This window comes from Labrus mixtus, chromosome 11 (genome assembly GCF_963584025.1).
Source record: "Labrus mixtus chromosome 11, fLabMix1.1, whole genome shotgun sequence".
NCBI classification, from domain to species: domain Eukaryota; kingdom Metazoa; phylum Chordata; class Actinopteri; order Labriformes; family Labridae; genus Labrus; species Labrus mixtus.
This window is the reverse complement of record NC_083622.1, coordinates 21,245,408-21,265,750: the sequence shown is the minus strand read 5'-3', so window position 1 is coordinate 21,265,750 and position 20,343 is coordinate 21,245,408. Positions and strand designations below refer to the sequence as shown.

General features: G+C 39.4%; 2 protein-coding genes across 4 annotated transcripts; one reads left to right on the top strand and one right to left on the bottom strand.

Annotated features, from left to right (window-relative positions):
- Positions 1 to 446: 446 nt before the first annotated feature.
- LOC132984142 (myelin-associated glycoprotein-like) lies at positions 447 to 14,896 on the bottom strand. Of its 3 annotated transcripts, XM_061050829.1 has the most exons (12): positions 14,777 to 14,896; positions 14,282 to 14,671; positions 13,896 to 14,192; positions 13,693 to 13,792; positions 13,571 to 13,606; positions 13,432 to 13,464; positions 13,252 to 13,293; positions 13,008 to 13,034; positions 12,809 to 12,828; positions 12,519 to 12,606; positions 12,387 to 12,411; positions 11,841 to 12,301 (listed from the first exon to the last, which is right to left on the bottom strand). In XM_061050829.1, exons 1-12 carry the CDS (start codon positions 14,820 to 14,822, stop codon positions 12,239 to 12,241), a joined length of 1,167 nt encoding a protein of 388 aa, XP_060906812.1. In that variant the 5' UTR covers positions 14,823 to 14,896; the 3' UTR covers positions 11,841 to 12,238. The 3 variants fall into 3 exon arrangements, 1 of the variants encoding a protein (XP_060906812.1); XR_009674901.1 differs by having other exon boundaries at positions 12,519 to 12,593; positions 12,799 to 12,831; positions 13,008 to 13,293; XR_009674902.1 differs by lacking the exons at positions 11,841 to 12,301; positions 12,387 to 12,411; positions 12,519 to 12,606; positions 12,809 to 12,828 and adding an exon at positions 447 to 1,074 and having other exon boundaries at positions 13,008 to 13,293.
- Positions 14,897 to 17,370: 2,474 nt separating this feature from the next.
- On the top strand, positions 17,371 to 20,218 carry LOC132984141 (myelin-associated glycoprotein-like). The gene is made up of 8 exons (XM_061050828.1): positions 17,371 to 17,502; positions 17,894 to 17,969; positions 18,091 to 18,480; positions 18,570 to 18,866; positions 19,046 to 19,145; positions 19,269 to 19,304; positions 19,419 to 19,451; positions 19,790 to 20,218. The coding sequence occupies exons 2-8, from the start codon at positions 17,924 to 17,926 to the stop codon at positions 19,812 to 19,814; spliced, it is 927 nt and encodes a 308-aa protein (XP_060906811.1). The 5' UTR covers positions 17,371 to 17,502; positions 17,894 to 17,923; the 3' UTR covers positions 19,815 to 20,218.
- The last annotated feature ends 125 nt before the right edge of the window (positions 20,219 to 20,343 follow it).

Below are 20,343 nucleotides of genomic sequence, written 5' to 3'. Positions count from 1 at the left end.
CGATCAACAATAAAGTCAATCGAACGTATCAAATTAAGCATATGGCAAATGGACCAATAATAATTGACCTCTTTCTACAGATAGAAAAATAGTTTCCCCGGGTCGAGCTCAGATTCAAACATGTCTTTGGTTTCCCAGCTTTTCCCAAAGTGTTTTATACTTTAGTTAAATGACTAAATATCCAATACACCAGTGTTGTGTATCATCAATCAATCAATCAATCAATTTTTATTTGTATAGCATCAACTCATAACAAGTGTTATCTCGAGACACTGTACAAAAAGCAGGTAAAATACCTTACTTTTTGTCTTTTAAGGGGATAGGGGGAGAGATGGGATAAGATGCAGGAAGAGGGATTGGGAGCAAGGGGGTGGGGGGAGGCAAGCCGTCCAGCAACAATCCAGTGGGGAGGGGGGTTGTTCTGGCAGGCCGTCATCAAACGATCTCAAGGAGCCTAAGAGAGCTCAAGAGCTCCCAGGAGAGTAGGTGGTTAGTGACTGAGATTTACAGATAGATACATGCAGTAATATGATGTACTGTATATGCACAGAGAGAGAGAGAGAGAGAGAGAGAGGAGCTCAAGGTGCCAGTTCCCCCGGTAGTCTAAGCCTATAGCAGCATAACTAGGAGCTGGTCTACACCAGCACCAGCCCTAACTATAAGATTCATCAAAAAGGAAAGTTTTAAGTCTATTCTTAAAAATACAGACTGTGTCTGCCTCCCGGACCCCGGCTGGAAGACGATTCCAGAGGAGAGGAGCCCGATAACTGAAGGCTTTACCTCCCATAGTACATTTAGAGACTGTAGGTACCACTAGCAGGCCTGCATTCTGGGACCGTAATGTTCTTGAGGGGCAGTACGGCACTAGTAGCTCCTTCAGATAAGATGGTGCCTGGCCATTTAGAGCTTTGTAAGTGAGAAGAAGGATCTTGAATTCTATTCTAGACTGTATAGGGAGCCAGTGCAGAGAAGCCAACACAGGAGTAATGTGGTCCCTTTTCCTAGTTCTAGTCAGTACACGAGCTGCAGCGTTCTGGACTAGTTGAAGAGTCTTTAGAGACCCACCAGAGCACCCTGACAAAAGAGAATTACAATAATCTAATCTGGAGGTAACAAATGCATGAACTAGTGTTGGGGTTGTATCAAGTCAACTTTGGTTATATTCTTTAATAATTATTTCTAATTATTAATAATATAAATAAAATATCATTAAACTATGTTTAATCTCGTTTTGGGGCACCACCCTGTACTCAGGGAAATATAACCAAAATATCACTCAAATCAGTCTCAAATTAGTTATTTAATTACTAATATTATTAATAATTAATAACTATATTTAATAAATTGAAGGCGTGAAATTCGTACACAAAGCCTTCGCACCCAGCTTATATCACAATGCAAATACACCAGTAATCACAAACAACTGCTCTCTTAAATTATAACAGAATTTATTTAAACAAAGCAACATCAATCCAAAATCAATGAACTTAATCAAACAAATAACTATCATAAACTAATCTAAGCAACAAACATTATCAAGCAAGGCGTGTGGATGAGGTGTGAATGTGTGTGTGTGTGTGTGTGTGTGTGTGTGTGTGTGTGTGTGAGAGAGAGAGAGGAGGGGGAAGAAGAAAAGGGGGAGATTGCTTCGTCCCACGTGGTCGCCCTTCCGATGGCACACACCTAACAAAGACCTAATGTGGCCTTAATGTCTAAAAGAGACCGAGTTCGGCCCTACACGATCTGTGTCTCTGAGGCGTCTGGATGGCCGCGAGTGTATAGATCTCTGTGTGTGTGTGTGTGTGTGTGTGTGTGTGTGTGTGTGTGTGTGTGTGTGTGTTAGTCAAAGGGGAAGAAAATAGGATAAAAGAGGAAAGTAGAGGTGGAGAGAAATGCGTGCCTGAAGAGGCCGGATCACAGTCCGAATCCCGCACCACAACTCGGAGTAATTCCCTTCATTCACAGAAACAAACCAATGGCCGAATTCAAGTTAATACGGCTTACACTGGCCTTTCTGATCAGAAGAATAATACCCGGTTATAACGCTGTTACGCTAAACACATACAGGACGCAGCGGTACGAAACAACAACAAGAGTTTTAAACAGGTAAAACTCAGGACGCGACGGTCCAACAAAGATAAAAATTACAGTTTCTGCTTCAATCAAACAATTGTTAAAAACACTCTCTAAAGCTAATTCTGCCCAGACCTAATTCAGCCTCACTTGTGAATCGCTTTGCCTGCGATCGGTGAAGGAAAAAGGAGTCCGGTGATAAAACAGATCTTCTGTCTGTCCTGGTGTAGAGGCGTCTGATGGCGGCGAGGGTCCCTTACGGCAAGAGCGGCTTCGTTGGTTCTCCGTCGAGGGGAAAGATGTCCGTTGATGTCCTTTCGTTGCAGGACGGAATAAGACCGTTATCTTTCTGATAATCTGTTATAGTCTGACGCTCTCCGAGAAACTGAGATGCGTTCACTGGACAATCCGAGCTCGGAATTTGGAAAACTGCCGGCCGCGGATTACCTGCGCGCCAAAACTTAAAACAAAGGAAGATTGTTGCAGAAAACAGGAGGTGAGCTTGGGTCCCCGAGCACTTAAGTCAGCGCGTGGAAAGAGATTGAACGAGGGGAGTCTCAGAGTTTTTTCACCTGGCCGCCTTCCTGTGGGGTCTCCCTCAGGTTCCGGTCCCCCCTTTACGTCACACGTAGGTGTGAAGTACCGCAGGGAAGTCCTTTCAGGCCTCTTTGTGATCTCAGTAAATAACTCAAAGGCCCAAGTCCATGGTTTGACTGTCCTAAGCCTGCGTGGCCCAACACTAGCTTTTCTGCATCATTTTGCGACAGGATATTCCTGATCTTGGATATATTACGAAGGTGAAAATAGGCTGTTCTTGAAATTTGCCTGATGTGAAAGGACATATCTTGATCAAATAGAACTCCTAGATTCCTAACAGTGATGCTAGATGCCAGGCTGATGTCATTAAGGACAGTCACATGTATCGTAATTAAATTATTTAGATGTTATATCTTTATTTAACCTCGGATTTAAGAAGCGGCACCACTTCCTGTTAAAGGAAGAAAATAACTTTAATGGTATAAGTTAATTAATTAATCAGTCAGTTTCATATCTTGAAAGAAGTAAGTTCTGGAAATGTTAAACAAGAAAACACACAGACAAAGTCCTGAATTTTATGTGTAAAATTTAATATAAAAGGGGTAAACAATCATGTATAGATGAAACAGATAAAGAATAGGATTATTATGATCAGGATAATGCAATTATAATGTATGGTGACATTATATATTTAGTAACGAGATAAGACGCGGTATTGTTTGAATGACTTAATCAGAAAATGGTCAAAAAGAAAAAGTTGATGAAGGAATTTTGGGATTCTATTTGGATTTAAAGCAGGGCTCTGAATAAACACGACTCAAGACTCAATCTTCCAACACCCCTTGCCACCAGCAGTCTTACTGTGAGATGTGTCCAATTGAACTCCGCCGGCTGGTCCCGCGTTTCAGTCTCTGGCAAGCGGTTCTTTTCAGGCCCAGAGAGGTCCACGGGCCAGATTAGATGCCTTGACACCTTGGTCGGGGTGTGCAGCTGGGATGGAGATTGTACGTCGGTTCAGCCTTCGTCTCAGAAGCTCCAAGAGGATCCAACAGGAAAAGTATTAAAGAGTCTTTTGATACGTCGATTTCCAATTCAGATTAACCGGATGGCCATCTTGATGAATCCAAACCAAGGAATTGGCGTTCAAAATTGAAGAGCAAAGACTTTAGAGAAGAAAGTTCAAAAACGTTGCTTGAGCCAGAAAGAATTGATGTTCCAAAAATTGTGAGTGAAAAAGAAAGTTCGGCAGAGACTCGTCTCTACGGCACAAACTTAAAAGAAGTGATTCGGACTGAAGTCCGAAGAGAAGAGAGCAAGAGCTGAAGCTCTAAACTTCAAGAAACCAAAACTAAAAAGAACCCAAGATCTGAGCTCAGTGTGAACTCTTATCAGCTGGATGAGAAGAGGGGGGTCTGCAGGCAAAGAGGGGTGCCGCCCACGGGTGACTCCCATTCTGACCGGAGGACAATTGTTTAAACTAAACCGAGTTCACTCAATAAGATTAAGAATAAGAATCTAAACATATATACGTCACCATACATTCATTTCGATATTATTTCTATCAGATCCACGTTGATGTAGGTTCACGTCATATATTTAGACAAACATTTCTATCAGATTCATGTTGAGATGAAAATCACACCATCTGGGAACATCCTCAGTCAATCCCAGCCTGTAGGTGAACAAAAACATGTTATACAGTCAACATTCTTAATAAGACATAGTAATAAAGTAGGAAAAGAAGTTGGTGTCTTTAAATAACACCTTCTATAGCTAATATCAAAGAGTATGCTTTATAACACGTCTAAATGTATAATTATGAAGGTTACGTATTCATGGATATTCTAACACTAGATGGCAATAGCGCTCCACATCAAATTCCTATTAAACATAATATAACTCTTATTCCTGTTCTGGAGATCAGATTTTGAGTTTAAAAAGATGATTATAATACATTCAATGTGACAATTACAAATATCTAGATGAAGAAAGACATAAATGTTCATTTGATGGTTTAATTCAGCTCTTCAGCAGTCCTTCAACAGATGGTCAATTTTACGACTGCAGAGACTGGTTTCGGTCACAGTTCATGTCTTTGGGGTCAATTCGTAGATAGCAGAGTGTTCTCTTTCCGCTCGGTTGTTTATTCAAGGTGTTGTAAAAGTTTATAATATCCTGTCTGAGAGGGAGACTTAAATCATTGATCAGTTCCTTTGTTCCTTGGGGAAAGTAATGTTAATCCACCATTCTGAGTCCTGCAGGAAGAGAGTTGTAAACGTGTCTGCTGATAACGGCTACACACATCACTAGAAAAAGTCTCTCTGAGGTTTTTAGGGCCTAGCACAATAACTTCAGTCTTGTCTGAGTTAAGTAGCAAAAAAATGTCTGGTCATCCAGGTCCTAACGTCCTTAAGGCACGTTTCTAGCTTACATAACTGACTGGTGCCATCGGGCTTCATTGATACATAAAGCTGAGTATCATCTGCATAACAATGAAACTGTATGGAGTGTTTCCTCATAATATTTACCAGAGGAAGCATATATAATGTAAAGAGAATTGGTCCAAGCACTGAACCTTGTGGCACTCCATGGCTAACTTTGGTGTGCATAGAGGACTTATCATTAACATCTACAAACTGAGATTGGTCTGATAAGTAGGATTCAAACCAACTTAAAGCAGTCCCTGTAATTCCAAGTAAATGTTCTAGTCTGTATGATAGGATCTGGTGGTCAATGGTGTCAAAAGCAGCACTAAGATCTAACAAGACGAGCACAGAGAGAAGTCCCGTCTGAAGCTAGAAGTAGCTCGTTTGTAACTTTAACTAATGCAGTCTCAGTGCTATGGTGGGCCCTAAATCCTGACTGAAACTCCTCAAATAAACTGTTGTCATGGAGAAAGTCACACAGCTGATTAGCTACCACTTTCTCCAGGATCTTTGAGATAAAGGGAAGGTTGGATATAGGCCTATAGTTAGCTAGAGTTACTGAATCTAGAGTAGGTTTTTTGAGTAGAGGTTTGATCACCGCTACTTTAAATGACTGTGGTACATAGCCTGCCAGTAAAGACATATTGATCATATCTAATATAGAGTTGCTAACTAAGGGAAATACTTCCTTAAACAGCTTGGTTGGGATTGGGTCTAAAATACAGGTTGACGGTTTTGATGTAGAAATAATTGAATTTAGCTCTGAAAGGTCGATTGGAGAAAAACAGTCTAGACTAATATCAGGTCCTGGAACTGTCTCTGCCGTATCAGACGTATCTGCACCAGGTAAGGGCAGGAGGTTACCAATTTTGTCTCTGATGTCTAGAATTTTGTTGTTGAAAAAGCTAAGGAAATCATTACTGCTGAGGGCTAAAGGAATACAAGGCTCAATGGAGCTATGACTCTCTGTCAGCCTGGCTACAGTGCTGAAAAGGTATCTAGGATTGCTTTTGTTTTCCTCGATTAGAGAGGAGTAGTAGGCAGCTCGAGCGTGACGTAGAGCCTTCATATATTTTGACTATCCTGCCAGCATAAACGAGATTCTACCGTTTTGGTCGAGCGCCATATTCTTTCAAAATTTCGTGACGATTGTTTTAGAGTACGGGTTTCTGAGTTGAACCATGGAGCTCGTCTCTGCCGTTTGATAACCTTCTGTTTTAGGGGAGCAATCGAATCAAGAGTAACTCTCAGCGAATCCACTGCACTATCAACAAACCCATCTAGCTGAGAGGGACTAAAGCTATCATAAGAGTTTCCAACTGGGTTGAAACACGGTACTGAATCAAAAGCAGCTGAAATAGCTTCCTTAAATCCAGCTACAGCACTATCAGATAAACTTCTGGAGAGCACATTTTTATTAAGCAGAGATAATTCTGGTAGGACAAAGTCGAAAGTAAGAAGGAAATGGTCTGATAGAAGAGGATTTTCTAGGAAAACTGTAAGGTTTTGGATTTCAATGCCATAAGCTAAAACAAGATACAGGGTGTGGTTAAAACGATGAGTAGGTTCGTTTACACCCTGGTTGAAACCAATAGAGTCTAATAATGACATGAAAGCTGTGCTAAGGCTATCATTATCAACATCCACATGGATATTGTAGTCACCTACAACAATTATTCTATCACTGCTAAGGACTAAATTTGATAAAAAATTCAGCAAATTCAGATAGAAATTCAGAATATGGGCCAGGAGGGTGGTAAACTACAACAACTAGAACTGGCTGAAAGGTTCTTGAGACTGGATGTGAAAGACTAAGAACAAGGCTTTCAAAAGAAGAAAAAATCTGCTTTGGTTGAGGGTTAACTAGAAGACCAGAAATAAAAAATAGCTGCTACTCCACCACCTTGTCCAGTGTCTCGAGGTATGAGTACTAAAATGACTGGGAGGAGTGGATTCATTTAAACTAACATATTCATCTCGACACAGCCAGGTTTCAGTCAAACAAAGCGTTGGGCCACGCAGGCTTAGGACAGTCAAACCATGGACTTGGGCCTTTGAGTTATTTACTGAGATCACAAAGAGGCCTAAAAGGACTCTTTATCCCAGAATCCCATGCGGTACTTCACACCTACGTGTGACGTAAAGGGGGGACCGGAACCTGAGGAAGACCCCACAGGAAGGCGGCCAGGTGATAAAACTCTGAGACTCCCCTCGTTCACTCTCTTTTCCACGCGCTGACTTAAGTGCTCGGGAACCCAAGCTCACCTCCTGTTTTCTGCAACAATCTTCCTTTGTTTTAAGTTTTGGCGCGCAGGTAATCCGCGGCCGGCAGTGTTCCAAATTCCGAGCTCGGATTGTCCAGTGAACGCATCTCAGTTTCTCGGAGAGCGTTAGGCTATAACAGATTATCAGAAAGATAACGGTCTTATTCCGTCCTGCAACGAAAGGACATCAACGGACATCTTTCCCCTCGACGGAGAACCAACGAAGCCGCTCTTGCCGTAAGGGACCCTCGCCGCCATCAGACGCCTCTACACCAGGACAGACAGAAGATCTGTTTTATCGCCGGACTCCTTTTTCCTTCACCGATCACAGGCAAAGCGACTCACAAGTGAGGCTGAATTAGGTCTGGGCAGAATTAGCTTTAGAGAGTGCCTAATACCGCTGCCTCCTATATGTGTTTAGCGTAACAGCGCCATAACCGGGTATTATTCTTCTGATCAGAAAGGCCAGTGTAAGCCGTATTAACTTGAATTTGGCCATTGGTTTGTTTCTGTGAATGAAGGGAATTACTCCGAGTTGTGGTGCGGGATTCGGACTGTGATCCGGCCTCTTCAGACACGCATTTCTCTCCACCTCTACTTTCCTCTTTTATCCTATTTTCTTCCCCTTTGACTAACACACACACACACACACACAGAGATCTATACACTCGCGGCCATCCAGACGCCTCAGAGACACATATCGTGTAGGGCCGAACTCGGTCTCTTTTAGACATTAAGGCCACATTAGGTCTTTGTTAGGTGTGTGCCATCGGAAGGGCGACCACGTGGGACGAAGCAATCTCCCCCTTTTCTTCTTCCCTCTCCTCTCTCTCTCTCTCACACACACACACACACACACACACACACACACACACACACACACACACACACACACACACACATTCACACCTCATCCACAAGCCTTGCTTGATAATGTTTGTTTGCTTAGATTAGTTTATAATAGTTATTTGTTTGATTAAGTTCATTGATTTTGGATTGATGTTGCTTTGTTTAAATAAATTCTGTTATAATTTAAGAGAGCAGTTGTTTGTGATTACTGGTGTATTTGCATTGTGATATAGGCTGGGTGTGAAGGCTTTGTGTACGGATTTCACTTCAATTTATTAAATATAGTTATTAATTATGAATAATATTCGTAATTAAATAACTAATTTGAGACTGATTTGAGTGACATTTTGGTTATATTTCCCTGAGTACAGGGTGGTGCCCCAAAACGAGATTAAACATAGTTTGATGATATTTTATTTATATTATTAATAATTAGAAATAATTATTAAAGAATATAACCAAAGTTGACTTGATACAACCCCAACAAAAGTAAATCAATATGCTGATCTGATATCAGATCATTCACTTAAAGAGATTTGGATGCTAATGACCTAATGTTCAAAAGTCTGCAGTGAATTTTCGGATTTTTTTTGCAAAATCGCATTTGTAGTTTTGATTCTAATGAGATTTTGACGATTTACGCCTTTTTTTCTACGTTTGGATGACTTATAAAAACGGGTCTGGGCCGGGGGACAGACACAGTACCTATACAATAACTACAGTTCGATTCAGAATTACAGCTATAGTGACTGGGAGACAGATCTAAGGGAGGCGCAGAGAAGCGTGTAAGACTGCAGCTCTGCCTCCTGGTCTGAACTCTGTGTTGTCAAGGTTTTTGACTAATAACCTCTGCTATGTTTCTAGATAATAGAGCTGCACCATCCAAAGTGGGATGGATGCCGTCTCTAGCTAGCAGACCAGGTTTTCCCCAAAAAGACTGCCAGTTATCTATGAAGCCCACATCATGTGCTGGACACCACCTCGACAGCCAGCGGTTGAGTGATGACATGCGGCTATACCATAGACTGTATGCATGTCATCACTGCTCTGATTTGGGAGGGGTCCAGAGAACACTACGGAGTCCGACATCGTCTTAGCAAAAGTACACACCGACTCCACATTAACCTTAGTGACTTCCGACTGGCGTAGTCGGGAGTCATTAGTGCCGACATGAATTACGATTGTATCAAATCTACCTTTAGTCTTTGTCAGCAACTTTAAATGAGATGCGATGTCGCCCGCTCTGGCCCCGGGTATACACCTAACTATGCCCGCTGACTTCACTAGCTTCACGTTTCAGACTATGGCGTCTCCAATAATTAGAGTTTTATTCTCAGCGGGTGTGTCGCTGAGTGGGGAAAATTTGTTTGAAACGTGAAGTGGTTGGTGGGGAACTGTGTGCTTCAATTTTCGACTCGGACAGTAAGCCCAGCCACCGCCTCCCGGCTGCTCGGGAGCTACCGGGGGGGGAAGCCAAGTTATGTCGGTCCACACCGGCTACAGGTGGCTGGCTAACTACTGCTGCATACGATGGCTCTGACTCAATGGTGCGGAGCCGTCTCTCTAACTCAGACACCCTCGCCTCCAAAGCTAAAAATAAGCTACATTTCTTACATGTATCATTATCACTAAAGGAGGATGAGGAGTAACTTAACATCTGACACGTAGAGCAGGAGAGAGCAGGAGAGGGAGAGACAGAAAAAGAAGCCATTGTAAAGCTAGCTGCTAAGCTAGACTAAGAGTAGGTAGCTAAAATAAACAAAACCGTTAAGCAGGTTTGTCGCTAGAGAGAAAGAGTGTTTTTCGATTACTTCAGTTTGTCTGAACGTACAGTGTGTTGGAAACAACAGTCGTAAGAAACTAGGCAAAATTAACAATTAAGCTTTTAGCTCTAACGATCAGCACTGAACAACACAGTACAGCGGAGAACAGAGCAGGAAATGATGTAATACGCTCACCCGTAGTACGTAGCACGTCACTTGTCATTAACACCACATAGAACAACCTTCTTACAATTGAGAGCATACATATTTCCCTTTATGCCAACAAAGTAGGCTATTTGTTTGTGTTATTTCCAAGTTTAAACGCACGTCTCATTGAGGACAGTGACGTTATTGGTCAACCAGAGGAATCCATCCAAACTGTACGGTTTCACAGCCTGCAGAGAAACCCAAATATCATTAACGAAGCTCTTAATTTGAAAGTTTGTATAACTTTACTCTAAATTGTTTATAGTCCTATTCAAATAAATACTTTGACATTTAGAACAAAAATAATTGTACTTGCACCTAGAGGCTGAAAAATTATGTTACCAGGCCTCGCTCAGTTTAGTTTTTTTTCAGCTTTTCCCAATTAAGATGTGATTTCTCTTTCTAGGAACAATATGTCCCAGATGTATGTTTAAGCCATTTGTCCATTAACTGAAAATATCCAATGCACCCATATTGCATATGAATATTTTGAAGCAGGATTATATATATGCTAAGAAATACTAGATTACTGATACTGATCTCATGTCTGAACGATTAGCTTAGTTTGGCTTAGCATTGAGACTAGAAACTTAATTTAAAAAAATTAATAAAATCTATATCGTCCAGCATTTCTAAAACCTTTGCGCAACATTATAAACACATATTTTAACTATAGTAATGTTTTTTCTCTTTGGTTGGCTAAGGTTACTGGCATTAGTGGCATATAATGGTATTAGCTAGCTACATGCATTTAATCTAAACAGAGTTTAGTCACATGACATATCTAACTCTGACTCTACATTTGAGTCCCCTACCTTTAGGTAATTTGATACTAATTCACTTACAGCTCCTGTGAGAAACTATTGAATTGTTATGTTTCGTTTAACAGTGAAATCTTTCACTCAATCAAGAGTCTTGTGTATCTCTGTATCTCTGTGTGGGTGAGAAAACAGACGTGTTTGTGACGGTATAAGCAGTGTTAAGAAAAAGGAAGTAAGGAGTTGTTCTGTTATTTATGTGCATGACATACAGAATATCTTTTCTACATTTGCCTGCGTGCATATGTTTTAAAATATAAGAGGACTTTGGTGGAAACAGGAAAAAAAGTGTTAGCATTTCTTTGTATTTATTTAGTGATGCAGGACAGTACAGGACAAGTGAGAGACATGACAATCTAGTCAAATAGAAAAGAAAAAAATAAGGCTGATTCTGCAGTATGCTGTTTATCACTTACCCCACAATTCATCTAGAGGAAACAACACTAAGTTTAGTACTAACAAACAGCTTAAAGTCAGATAAGATACGGGTGCTGACAGGCAGTGCACAAAAGCAATGATTGTTGCAGATTGCAGATTGTTTTATTTGTTATCAGTATTAACAACATCAACAGCTTCTCGAGGGTATTCTTAGCGACATCAACATTAAATGTCATCGTCAAAAATAAATAATCTTGTTGCTGATGTTCTCATTTGCTTTATAGCTCATAAAGAGTTATCAATATTGATTCAAATCTTTTTCATAACCAGCTAAAAGCTCTTCTCACAGGAGCATTCGTTAGTGAGGGGTCAGTTTGAAGGCTTTGTTACCTTTGGCCCAAAGGAAGTTATGCTAAGTGGATAGCATCAACCTTATCTTTAACAAGATAATATGCAAGCATCTTCAATCTGAATATATCTTATATCTTTTTAACTCTTAGTGGATAAAAAAAATGGATAAACAACTTTTTTTCCAAAAAGGACTTTATTCAATTAAATTCTTGTTCATACTTGTTGGCTTCATTTTTTGCCTTTGGTTTTGATTTTTCCTAACTGATTCTCACTATGGCACAGTGTGTGCCACGACCTGCGATGACAGCAAGTCTTACCAAACACTAGCTAACCGAAGTGACATATTTACAGGACGCAAAAGGCATCATGAATCATTACAGCATGTAAAAATGAAATTGTACAGAAATCATACAAAATACAGACCAATACATTCCAATTAAAACAATAAAATCATCAGTGACAGCATTCAACATTGCTGACCATGCATAATAAAACAACCATCTAAAAAAACGTGATTATGAGCATGATGAGGATTGTTTGTGTGTTTTTGATCATTCTTAGGAGGCTATATTTCACACATTTCCATAGACGTTGAGATCTTCAGTGTTCATGTAATCGTCACCATCATCAAAGCCCTGTAAGAGAGTAAGATCAGTGTTATCACAGATGTTGAGTGAAGGCCCTGTGTGGTGTTGGCAGTAATTATGGAGATGTTGTTACCTTGTCGTTGCACGATTTCCGCTGGCTAAGTTCCATTAGCAACAAGAAGAAGATAGAAAAGAATAAGATAGTGTTCTACAACTTTATTAAATGTATAACATATTATTCACAAGCAAGGTTAAGGAGAAGCACCTTTTGGGGGACGGGAAACGAGGCTTAGAGACTTTCTGGTTGGAGCAGGAGGATTTTGAATTCACATCACCTGGCCTGTGGTTTAAATTTGATGTCATTTCACAGTTGAGGAAAATAAACAGTTATAAGTTTTTCAACTTGAAAACGCTATAATAATTCTGATAATAGAAATGACTTAAACAGGTTACAAAGTGCTCTACAACAATAAGATAAAAACAGCTTGGATGTATAGAATTGTAAAAACAAAACAGGAGTAGCAGTAATGAAAAAAAAACCTTACATCTGATTCACCATGTCCACTTGAGGCCTCCTCCTGTTCACAAAAGAAAAAGTAGCACTAACATTTTATTAACGTGTAAAATAGGCGCGTGTTAGTTTCAGTTTGACAAAGATGAATTCTCAAAGTTTAATTTAGATGTAACTGTGAAATCAACAAGGAGGTTTTACTGTGAAAACCAAATGTTGATGAGAATCTTGCAAAACTCATACCTTGAAAATCTGCTCCAAATTGACCTTCTGCAAAAAAAAGGAGAACAGAAACCATGCAAATTTGAATAGGAATAAAAATAAATGCTTCAACCTTATCTTAAAACTAACAGGCAAGCTTCTGTACATGCAAATTATTGCTTGGCCAAGCATCATTGTGTTTGTCTAAGTAAAGGGAATTTACTGAATTAGTCACTAGAGATGCTTCTGCACTTGTAAAAAGAGTCCAAAATAAACATTATCTTGCCTTTGTTCGGATCGAGATGGTCCTGGGCCATTGGAACGTATCCTGAAGATTTCACAGATTAAACAACACATAAATACAATCACTGATAAAAACGTACTTAATTAACAGTAATCTGCCAATTTTACAATGTGCAAAATGCACCAGAAGCAGAAGGAACACAGGCTTTAAGTTTCATCTCACCTGTGTGACAGCCTGGACAGCCGGTTCCACACACTAAATGATTAAGAAAATAAGATTATGAACAAAAGAGGGATATTACATAACTTGATAAGCTATCAGAGTGGCACAATAAATAAAGGTTATTTCCAAACATTCTTACTTGCCATCCTGACTTTGAAGTTCTGCAATGCGAGCCCTAAAACAGACAGAAATAATTCAGTGCACATGTGTTTTTTAATGCGAACATCCTTTGGAGTGATTGTCAGAGTACTGCATACTCACTTGTATTTTTTCACCATGAAAAGACAAAAGAATGCAAAGATCACAGCTGTACCAATCCCTACCACTGTGGGAATGATGATGTGGTTATAGTTTTCTCTTCCTGCGAACAGACAGAATTATGGGAACTTCTTTGTGTAATGGAAACATCATATAAAACATCTTTGAAAAAGGACAAATAGGTGTATAAATCAACAGCAACTCACGTTTTACATTGAGTGTCAGTGTTTCAGATGATGTTTTGCCTCCATTAAAAGTGGATGTGCAGATGACTTCACTGTGATCATCCTTGTCTTCAGGAATGAACGTTAGGATGGACTGCATCTCCCAGTTTCCTGCATGGATTTCTCTGTGGACCTCAGCGATCCCGTCTGCAGTGCCCCTGCTCCATGTGAGTTTAGGGGCCCGAGAGGGGCAGGTGTGAGGGACTGTACAGGTGAGAACGGAGGGGAGTCCTTGAACGGCAGATTTTAGTTGAGTCAGTTTGGGCTTTGGAGGATCAGCTGTGAATGAAAAAATGCAGATAAAGTTTGAGGCAGATCATTGTGACATAAAAAGTTGCTATTGGTTGGTTAAAATCTTGATAACGTACGGAGCATTTTCAGATCGACACATTCCTCGACAAAAGAGAACTTCTCCGGTGCAACAGTCTCTGTTTTTGTAAGTTCAATCCGGAAACAGAAAGGGCCGCTGTCATGATCTTTGATTTCAATTATTTCTAAGGTGCAGTTGCTCTGACCCAGATGTCCCAACAACTTTGTGCGTCCCTTAAATTTGTCTAAAACTAGCGTGTTATCCTCGTGATAGATGCGTCGATCTCTTTGGTCTGAAATATGCCAGATCCCTCTGAGTCTGGAGGTAGGCAGGTTTCCTTCCGGATGGGTGAACGAACAGGGAATCACAACACAGGATGAAACCAGAGCATCGAGGCTTTTCACAACACTGGCCTTCCATTCTCCAGCAAACACAGGGCTGACGAAGGCTGAGAGAGAGAAAAAACATCAGTTTTAACAAAAGAGACAACTTATCTTTTTGTTGTTATTTTTGTAAATAGGAATGTAGCAGGAAAACTAAAATATTGTTATACCTGCCGAAAGCAGACCCATTAACATCATCTGTTTGTCTATGTCCATAGTGCTCTGAGGTTTGGGTGGTGTGATACGCTGTGGGATATTTTAATTAAATAAAGTAATGAAATCACATAGTTCATGCTAATTAGAAACATTCTGCATTTTAAACTCCACATATCTTGCCACACAATAGGTTGTTAATTGATGCAACAAATACTGGCATTGTTTCTGTCCTCATGGAGCTTATATACACATCTGGAACAACACATAATTATCAGACACATTTTTACCAAAATGAAAAAAAAAAAGTTTTTCTGGATGAACTTCCTGCACACTCTTTTCAATTCATTATACTATTTCTTTCCAACAAAGGGACACTGCACTTTGAAGTAATACATTACTCATTCAAACAAACAGTAAATCAGATAACTTTGAGGAAAAAACTTTTTGGAGCCAATATCAAACCAAATCACCAATGTGTGGAATTGCTTAAACCTCAACAACATTATTTACTGTTAACTTTCAAAATGAATTATTCAAAGAAAGATAGAAGACACAAGGTGTGGTGTTGAACCACAGTAAAAGTTTGATTCAGTTCTTATGAAGACTTACCTGATGAAGCTGCTGTCTGTCTGTCTGTCTGTCAGTCAGTCTGTCTGTCTGTCTGTTCAGAGTTGTTTTTTAAAGAAATCAGCGTCTTCAGAATGACTTTTGGTGAGCTATTCAGCAGTTAATTAAACGCTGATATAAGCTCTAGATGTGAAAGAAGGAACAACAGGTGAAATTAGAAACCATCTTTTAGTATCTCTGTGTGGGTGAGAAAACAGAAGTGTTGGGGCGGTATAAGTAGTGTCAAGGAAAAGGAAGTAAGGAGTGGTTCTCTTCTTTGTGTGTATGACATACAGAATATCTTTACTATGTTTGCCTGCATGCATTTTAAAGCTGAGACTTTTGCTGGAAACAAAAAAAAGTGCAAGCAAAATTAGATTTTTAATTTAGTGATGCAGAACAGTACAGGACAAGTGAGAGACCTGACAAGAGCAGTACTTTGCGGGGATGTCACAAGATGTGTTAACATTTAAGACAGCACAAACACGAGAGAACAGAAGCAAGGAACTAATGACATATTGAAACATTGTTACACTGTATTTTAAGGGTTTGAAGGGCTACGTGTGTTCGCAGTTCGCGTGCATGAGTACGTCTTTATGTGCTGGGTCCATCAAGAGGAGGGTGGTTTGAAGATAACTTGAAAAAATGAGATAATGTAAATGCATTGTTCATTGTATCATTCATTTTACAGTGACGCCAGAAACTATTGGTGCATATTTTTTTGCATTTGTTCTGCTCTAGCAAATTGGATTTTAAATGAAACTAGGACTTTGGTGGATAGAGTGCTGACTTTCAGCTTACATTTGAGAGAGGAGACCTCAAATGTGCAGTGAACTGAACATGTAAAGGTCAGGGGTGAGAAAAATCAATAGGGCACTGTCTGTTTGCCATACGGTAACAGCACCAATGTTTTGCCGTGAAATAGTGCATTGGAACTATTGAACCATTTTTTTAACAAATGTTATTATGTTCCTGAGCAAGATTAGCTGTGTGTATTTAGCAGCTTAGTCATGTTAGGAGGATAGATCCAGCCTCTTAATGAGCAACTGCCTCTAGCAGCTTTTTGAAGACCTTTTGCAGAAGCATGCTACCTAGCTACAGAGCAAGACATCCTCTATATTATTATAACCAGAAAAAAAACAGTCTACACACATTACTCATTATTCCTATTTCTTAAGATGCAATCTTTTACTTGGTTTTGTGTGTTGGTTATGTCAAAAGAAAAAAGTTTCAGTATGAGCTACCTCAAGGTTACATCTCAGACTCTGCTATCGTGATAGCATGTTCAGACTTGAAGTGCAAAGCGCTGAAAAGAGCCGCAAACGGCAAATTGTCCTGTCAGCAGGAGCCTGTCTGTTCATGTTCATATTCATATTCACGTTCACTTTCACATTTCTCTGATCAAAAAACGCTTTGCTGCTTCTCTGTTCTTAACCCTTAAACCAACAATGCAAAAAGAAAAAAAGTATGGAGTTTACTGGTTCCAGCCAGGGATGTTGATGTTGACAGTTGATAACCAGGGTTATATTCAAAACTGCAAACGTTGGCTGCAGATTTATCAGCCACATAGCCTCACACACAGTGTAAAAAAGTAATCAATATAAAAAGACAATAGAGGAGTAGGGCACAAAAATGCCAAATCAACTGATAAGTGTTTAGCTAACCTGCCTGAAATGTTTTAAATGATATTTTTTGTCGTGTAAGAATACTTCAATGACTGTAACCCTACCCCCCCATCCCCCTGATCCTTACTTTTCACCTTTTATAATAAAAAAAACCTCTTTAATACAAATTTCATTTTATTGCATGTTGCAGTTGTGATAGATAACAGGCTTGAGGCTTTTAACACATTCTTTTAACACATTTATTGTGAACAGAAATTACTGTATTCTCATGCAGAAAGAGAGAGAGACCACCCAATGCTTTTCACACCATTAGGGCGCGGTCTGACCCACGCTTAAATGTCCTGTCACTGCCTCAACACATGTCACCTTCACACAATACTAAGAAATACTAAGTGTGACTTTGTTTCCTTTTTTGTTTTTTTTGCTTCACTGCCTTCTGTTGCCCCCACAGTTCACTTCTTAACAAACTAAACTCAAAGACCCACAGTTGTGATCAGCCGCCGGATCAGGTATGAGTCTGATTACACTTTTTACACTTTGTATACATTTGTTTTTTAACATTTTGTTTTTGAAGTGGTTTGGAGTTTTGGATACTTTGGGTAAATACTGTGTTTTTATTACTTATTGTACCTTTATTGATTTCAAGCTGACTTTATTCATTTTTTAAATGTGTTTATTTGTCTTGCTTTTAATTAGAATTGACCAAAAAAATGAGTTGTCGGCCTTTACAATGAACAATGTATCTTCCTGATTCGGAATATATTGTGTATGAGAAAGTGTTTTTCATATAAGTACAAGTAAATGTAGATTAACTTTTAAGTGAAATATTGTATTTTTTGAGTGGTCTTGTGTGTCATTTCTCACCACTTCTTTTGTTTTTCCTTTCAATAAACTCCACAGTGTATCACACCAAGGAAACCTCAGAGCACTATGGACAAAGACAGAAAGATGATTATGTTTGGTCTGCTTTTGGCAGGTACCATAAAGAAGTCACCCCTTTTAAATCTAAATCCTATTATACATCTCACACAAGTATAAATGAAAACACCTCCTGAAGGTCACTGATTTTGTTCCTTCTTCCATTATTTCTCTCTCAGCCTTCGTCAGCCCTGTGTTTGCTGGAGAATGGAAGGCCAGTGTTGTGAAAAGCCTCGATGCTCTGGTTTCATCCTGTGTTGTGATTCCCTGTTCGTTCACCCATCCGGAAGGAAACCTGCCTACCTCCAGACTCAGAGGGATCTGGCATATTTCAGACCAAAGAGATCGGTGCATCTATCACTACGATGACACGCTAGTTTTAGACAATTTTAAGGGACGCACAAAGTTGTTGGGACATCTGGGTCAGAGCAACTGCACCTTAGAAATAATTGAAATCAAAGATCATGACAGCGGCCCTTTCTGTTTCCGGATTGAACTTACAAAAACAGAGACTGTTGCACCGGAGAAGTTCTCTTTTGTCGAGGAATGTGTCGATCTGAAAATGCTCCGTACGTTATCAAGATTTTAACCAACCAATAGCAACTTTTTATGTCACAATGATCTGCCTCAAACTTTATCTGCATTTTTTCATTCACAGCTGATCCTCCAAAGCCCAAACTGACTCAACTAAAATCTGCCGTTCAAGGACTCCCCTCCGTTCTCACCTGTACAGTCCCTCACACCTGCCCCTCTCGGGCCCCTAAACTCACATGGAACAAGGGCATTGCAGACGGGATCATTGAGGTCCACAGAGAAATCCATGCAGGAAACTGGGAGATGCAGTCCATCCTAACGTTCATTCCTGAAGACAAGGATGATCACAGTGAAGTCATCTGCACATCCACTTTTAATGGAGGCAGAACATCATCTGAAACACTGAAACTCTATGTAAAACGTAAGAACTTTTAGTTCTTCTTACTGCTGCAACCAAACTTTTTGTAAAAGTCATGATGCATTAATTAGAGTGGTACACCATGACCTTAAGATATATTTGAAGGTGTCCTTTTTTGAGGGATACAAACCAGATGTTTAACTTTTCTAATTTGTGACACAAGAAATTCTGTCTTCTTGCAGGTACAGAAAACTACAGCTACGTTATCATTCCCACTGTGGCTGCAATTGGTACAGCTCTGATCTTTGCGGTGTTCATCATTTTCATTGTGAAAAAGTACAAGTGAGTTAATTAAGGACATCCAGTAAGGAACACAGTTCTTAATGTTTAACTAGGTTGTATTCTGTATTATTTTAAGTTTGATGGTGAACATCAGTAACGCAATATTTTTTTTGTCTTCTTGAGGAGCCGCATTGTAGAGCTGCAATCTCAGGAAGGCAGGTGAGTGAAAACGTGTTTCAATGCACAATTGATCCGTAGTGCTAAGCTGATGTTTAATTGAGATTCTTTTAGTTTTATGATAATGATATTTATGTGTTTATTACTCAAATTTAGTATGTGGAACCGGCTCTCCAGACTGTCTCGCAGGTGAGAGAAACTTGTAATTATTTGTAGTTTGGTAGCATGAGAAAGCATAGAAATACTTGTTATTCAAGGTCTTAAACTGTCTGGAATATTTAGAAAAAGTCTGTGAGGAATTACTTATTCATAGAACAAACAGTAGTAATTACTGTAAGCTGTAAGGGAATTGAATTTTACAAATAGATTTATTTTAATTTGTTATATTCAAGTGACCCATGCAGACGTGACAGTTATTTTTGTTGGTGTTTTTGATAGAATCAGGCATGTATTTATGTTCAAACTTTCATTGTGTTTTCATCAGTTTTCCCTTTTCTCCCTCCTTGTTCTTCCTTTGGTCTAATTAGAGTCAGGACTGACGATGGGAAGTGAGAAAAAGGAACCTCAGAAATAAGCTTTGAATTTCCCTCGGGAACAACAAAGTATCTATCTATCTATCTATCTAAGCACAACAGCTGTTGTCTTACTATTGCGTTTAACAATCATTAACTCCAAATGTCATCTTTTCAAGTAAATGTAAAACTGTAGTCATCATTGCTTTGGCCACAAGGGGGACAAAACTATATATACACGAGGTGTGTATGAATAGGCCTAAAGATATCCCTTTGGGCTTGTATGTTACTGCACTAATAATAGTCCTTCATGTTTGCTTGCTTGTTTTATTGAGAACACAAAAGTGTTTGTTTTTTACATTAACTCCAAATGTACTGACTTGTGATGTCAGAGACATTGTGTTTGGTTTAATCATTTTATCAATAAAGCCTTCATTGCCACGACTTTCTGTTTTGTGTTCATGTGTGATTTAATCAGAACTATTTAAAACCTTTTCACCAATGTGAGAATGTGATAAAATAGCTTTGCAATCTAGATTTTGAATACATTTTAAAGAAGGGATCAGAAA

Coding starts and splice junctions, on each gene's coding strand:
- LOC132984142 (XM_061050829.1), bottom strand. CDS start 14,822: ATGGACATAGACAAACAGATGATGTTAATGGGTCTGCTTTCGGCAG. Junction 13,607..13,692: donor TTCATGGTGAAAAAATACAA/GTGAGTATGCAG, acceptor TGTCTGTTTTAG/GGCTCGCATTGCAGAACTTC. Junction 13,294..13,431: donor CTGTCCAGGCTGTCACACAG/GTGAGATGAAAC, acceptor TGAAATCTTCAG/GATACGTTCCAATGGCCCAG.
- LOC132984141 (XM_061050828.1), top strand. CDS start 17,924: ATGGACAAAGACAGAAAGATGATTATGTTTGGTCTGCTTTTGGCAG. Junction 17,970..18,090: donor GTTTGGTCTGCTTTTGGCAG/GTACCATAAAGA, acceptor TTTCTCTCTCAG/CCTTCGTCAGCCCTGTGTTT. Junction 19,305..19,418: donor CTGCAATCTCAGGAAGGCAG/GTGAGTGAAAAC, acceptor ACTCAAATTTAG/TATGTGGAACCGGCTCTCCA.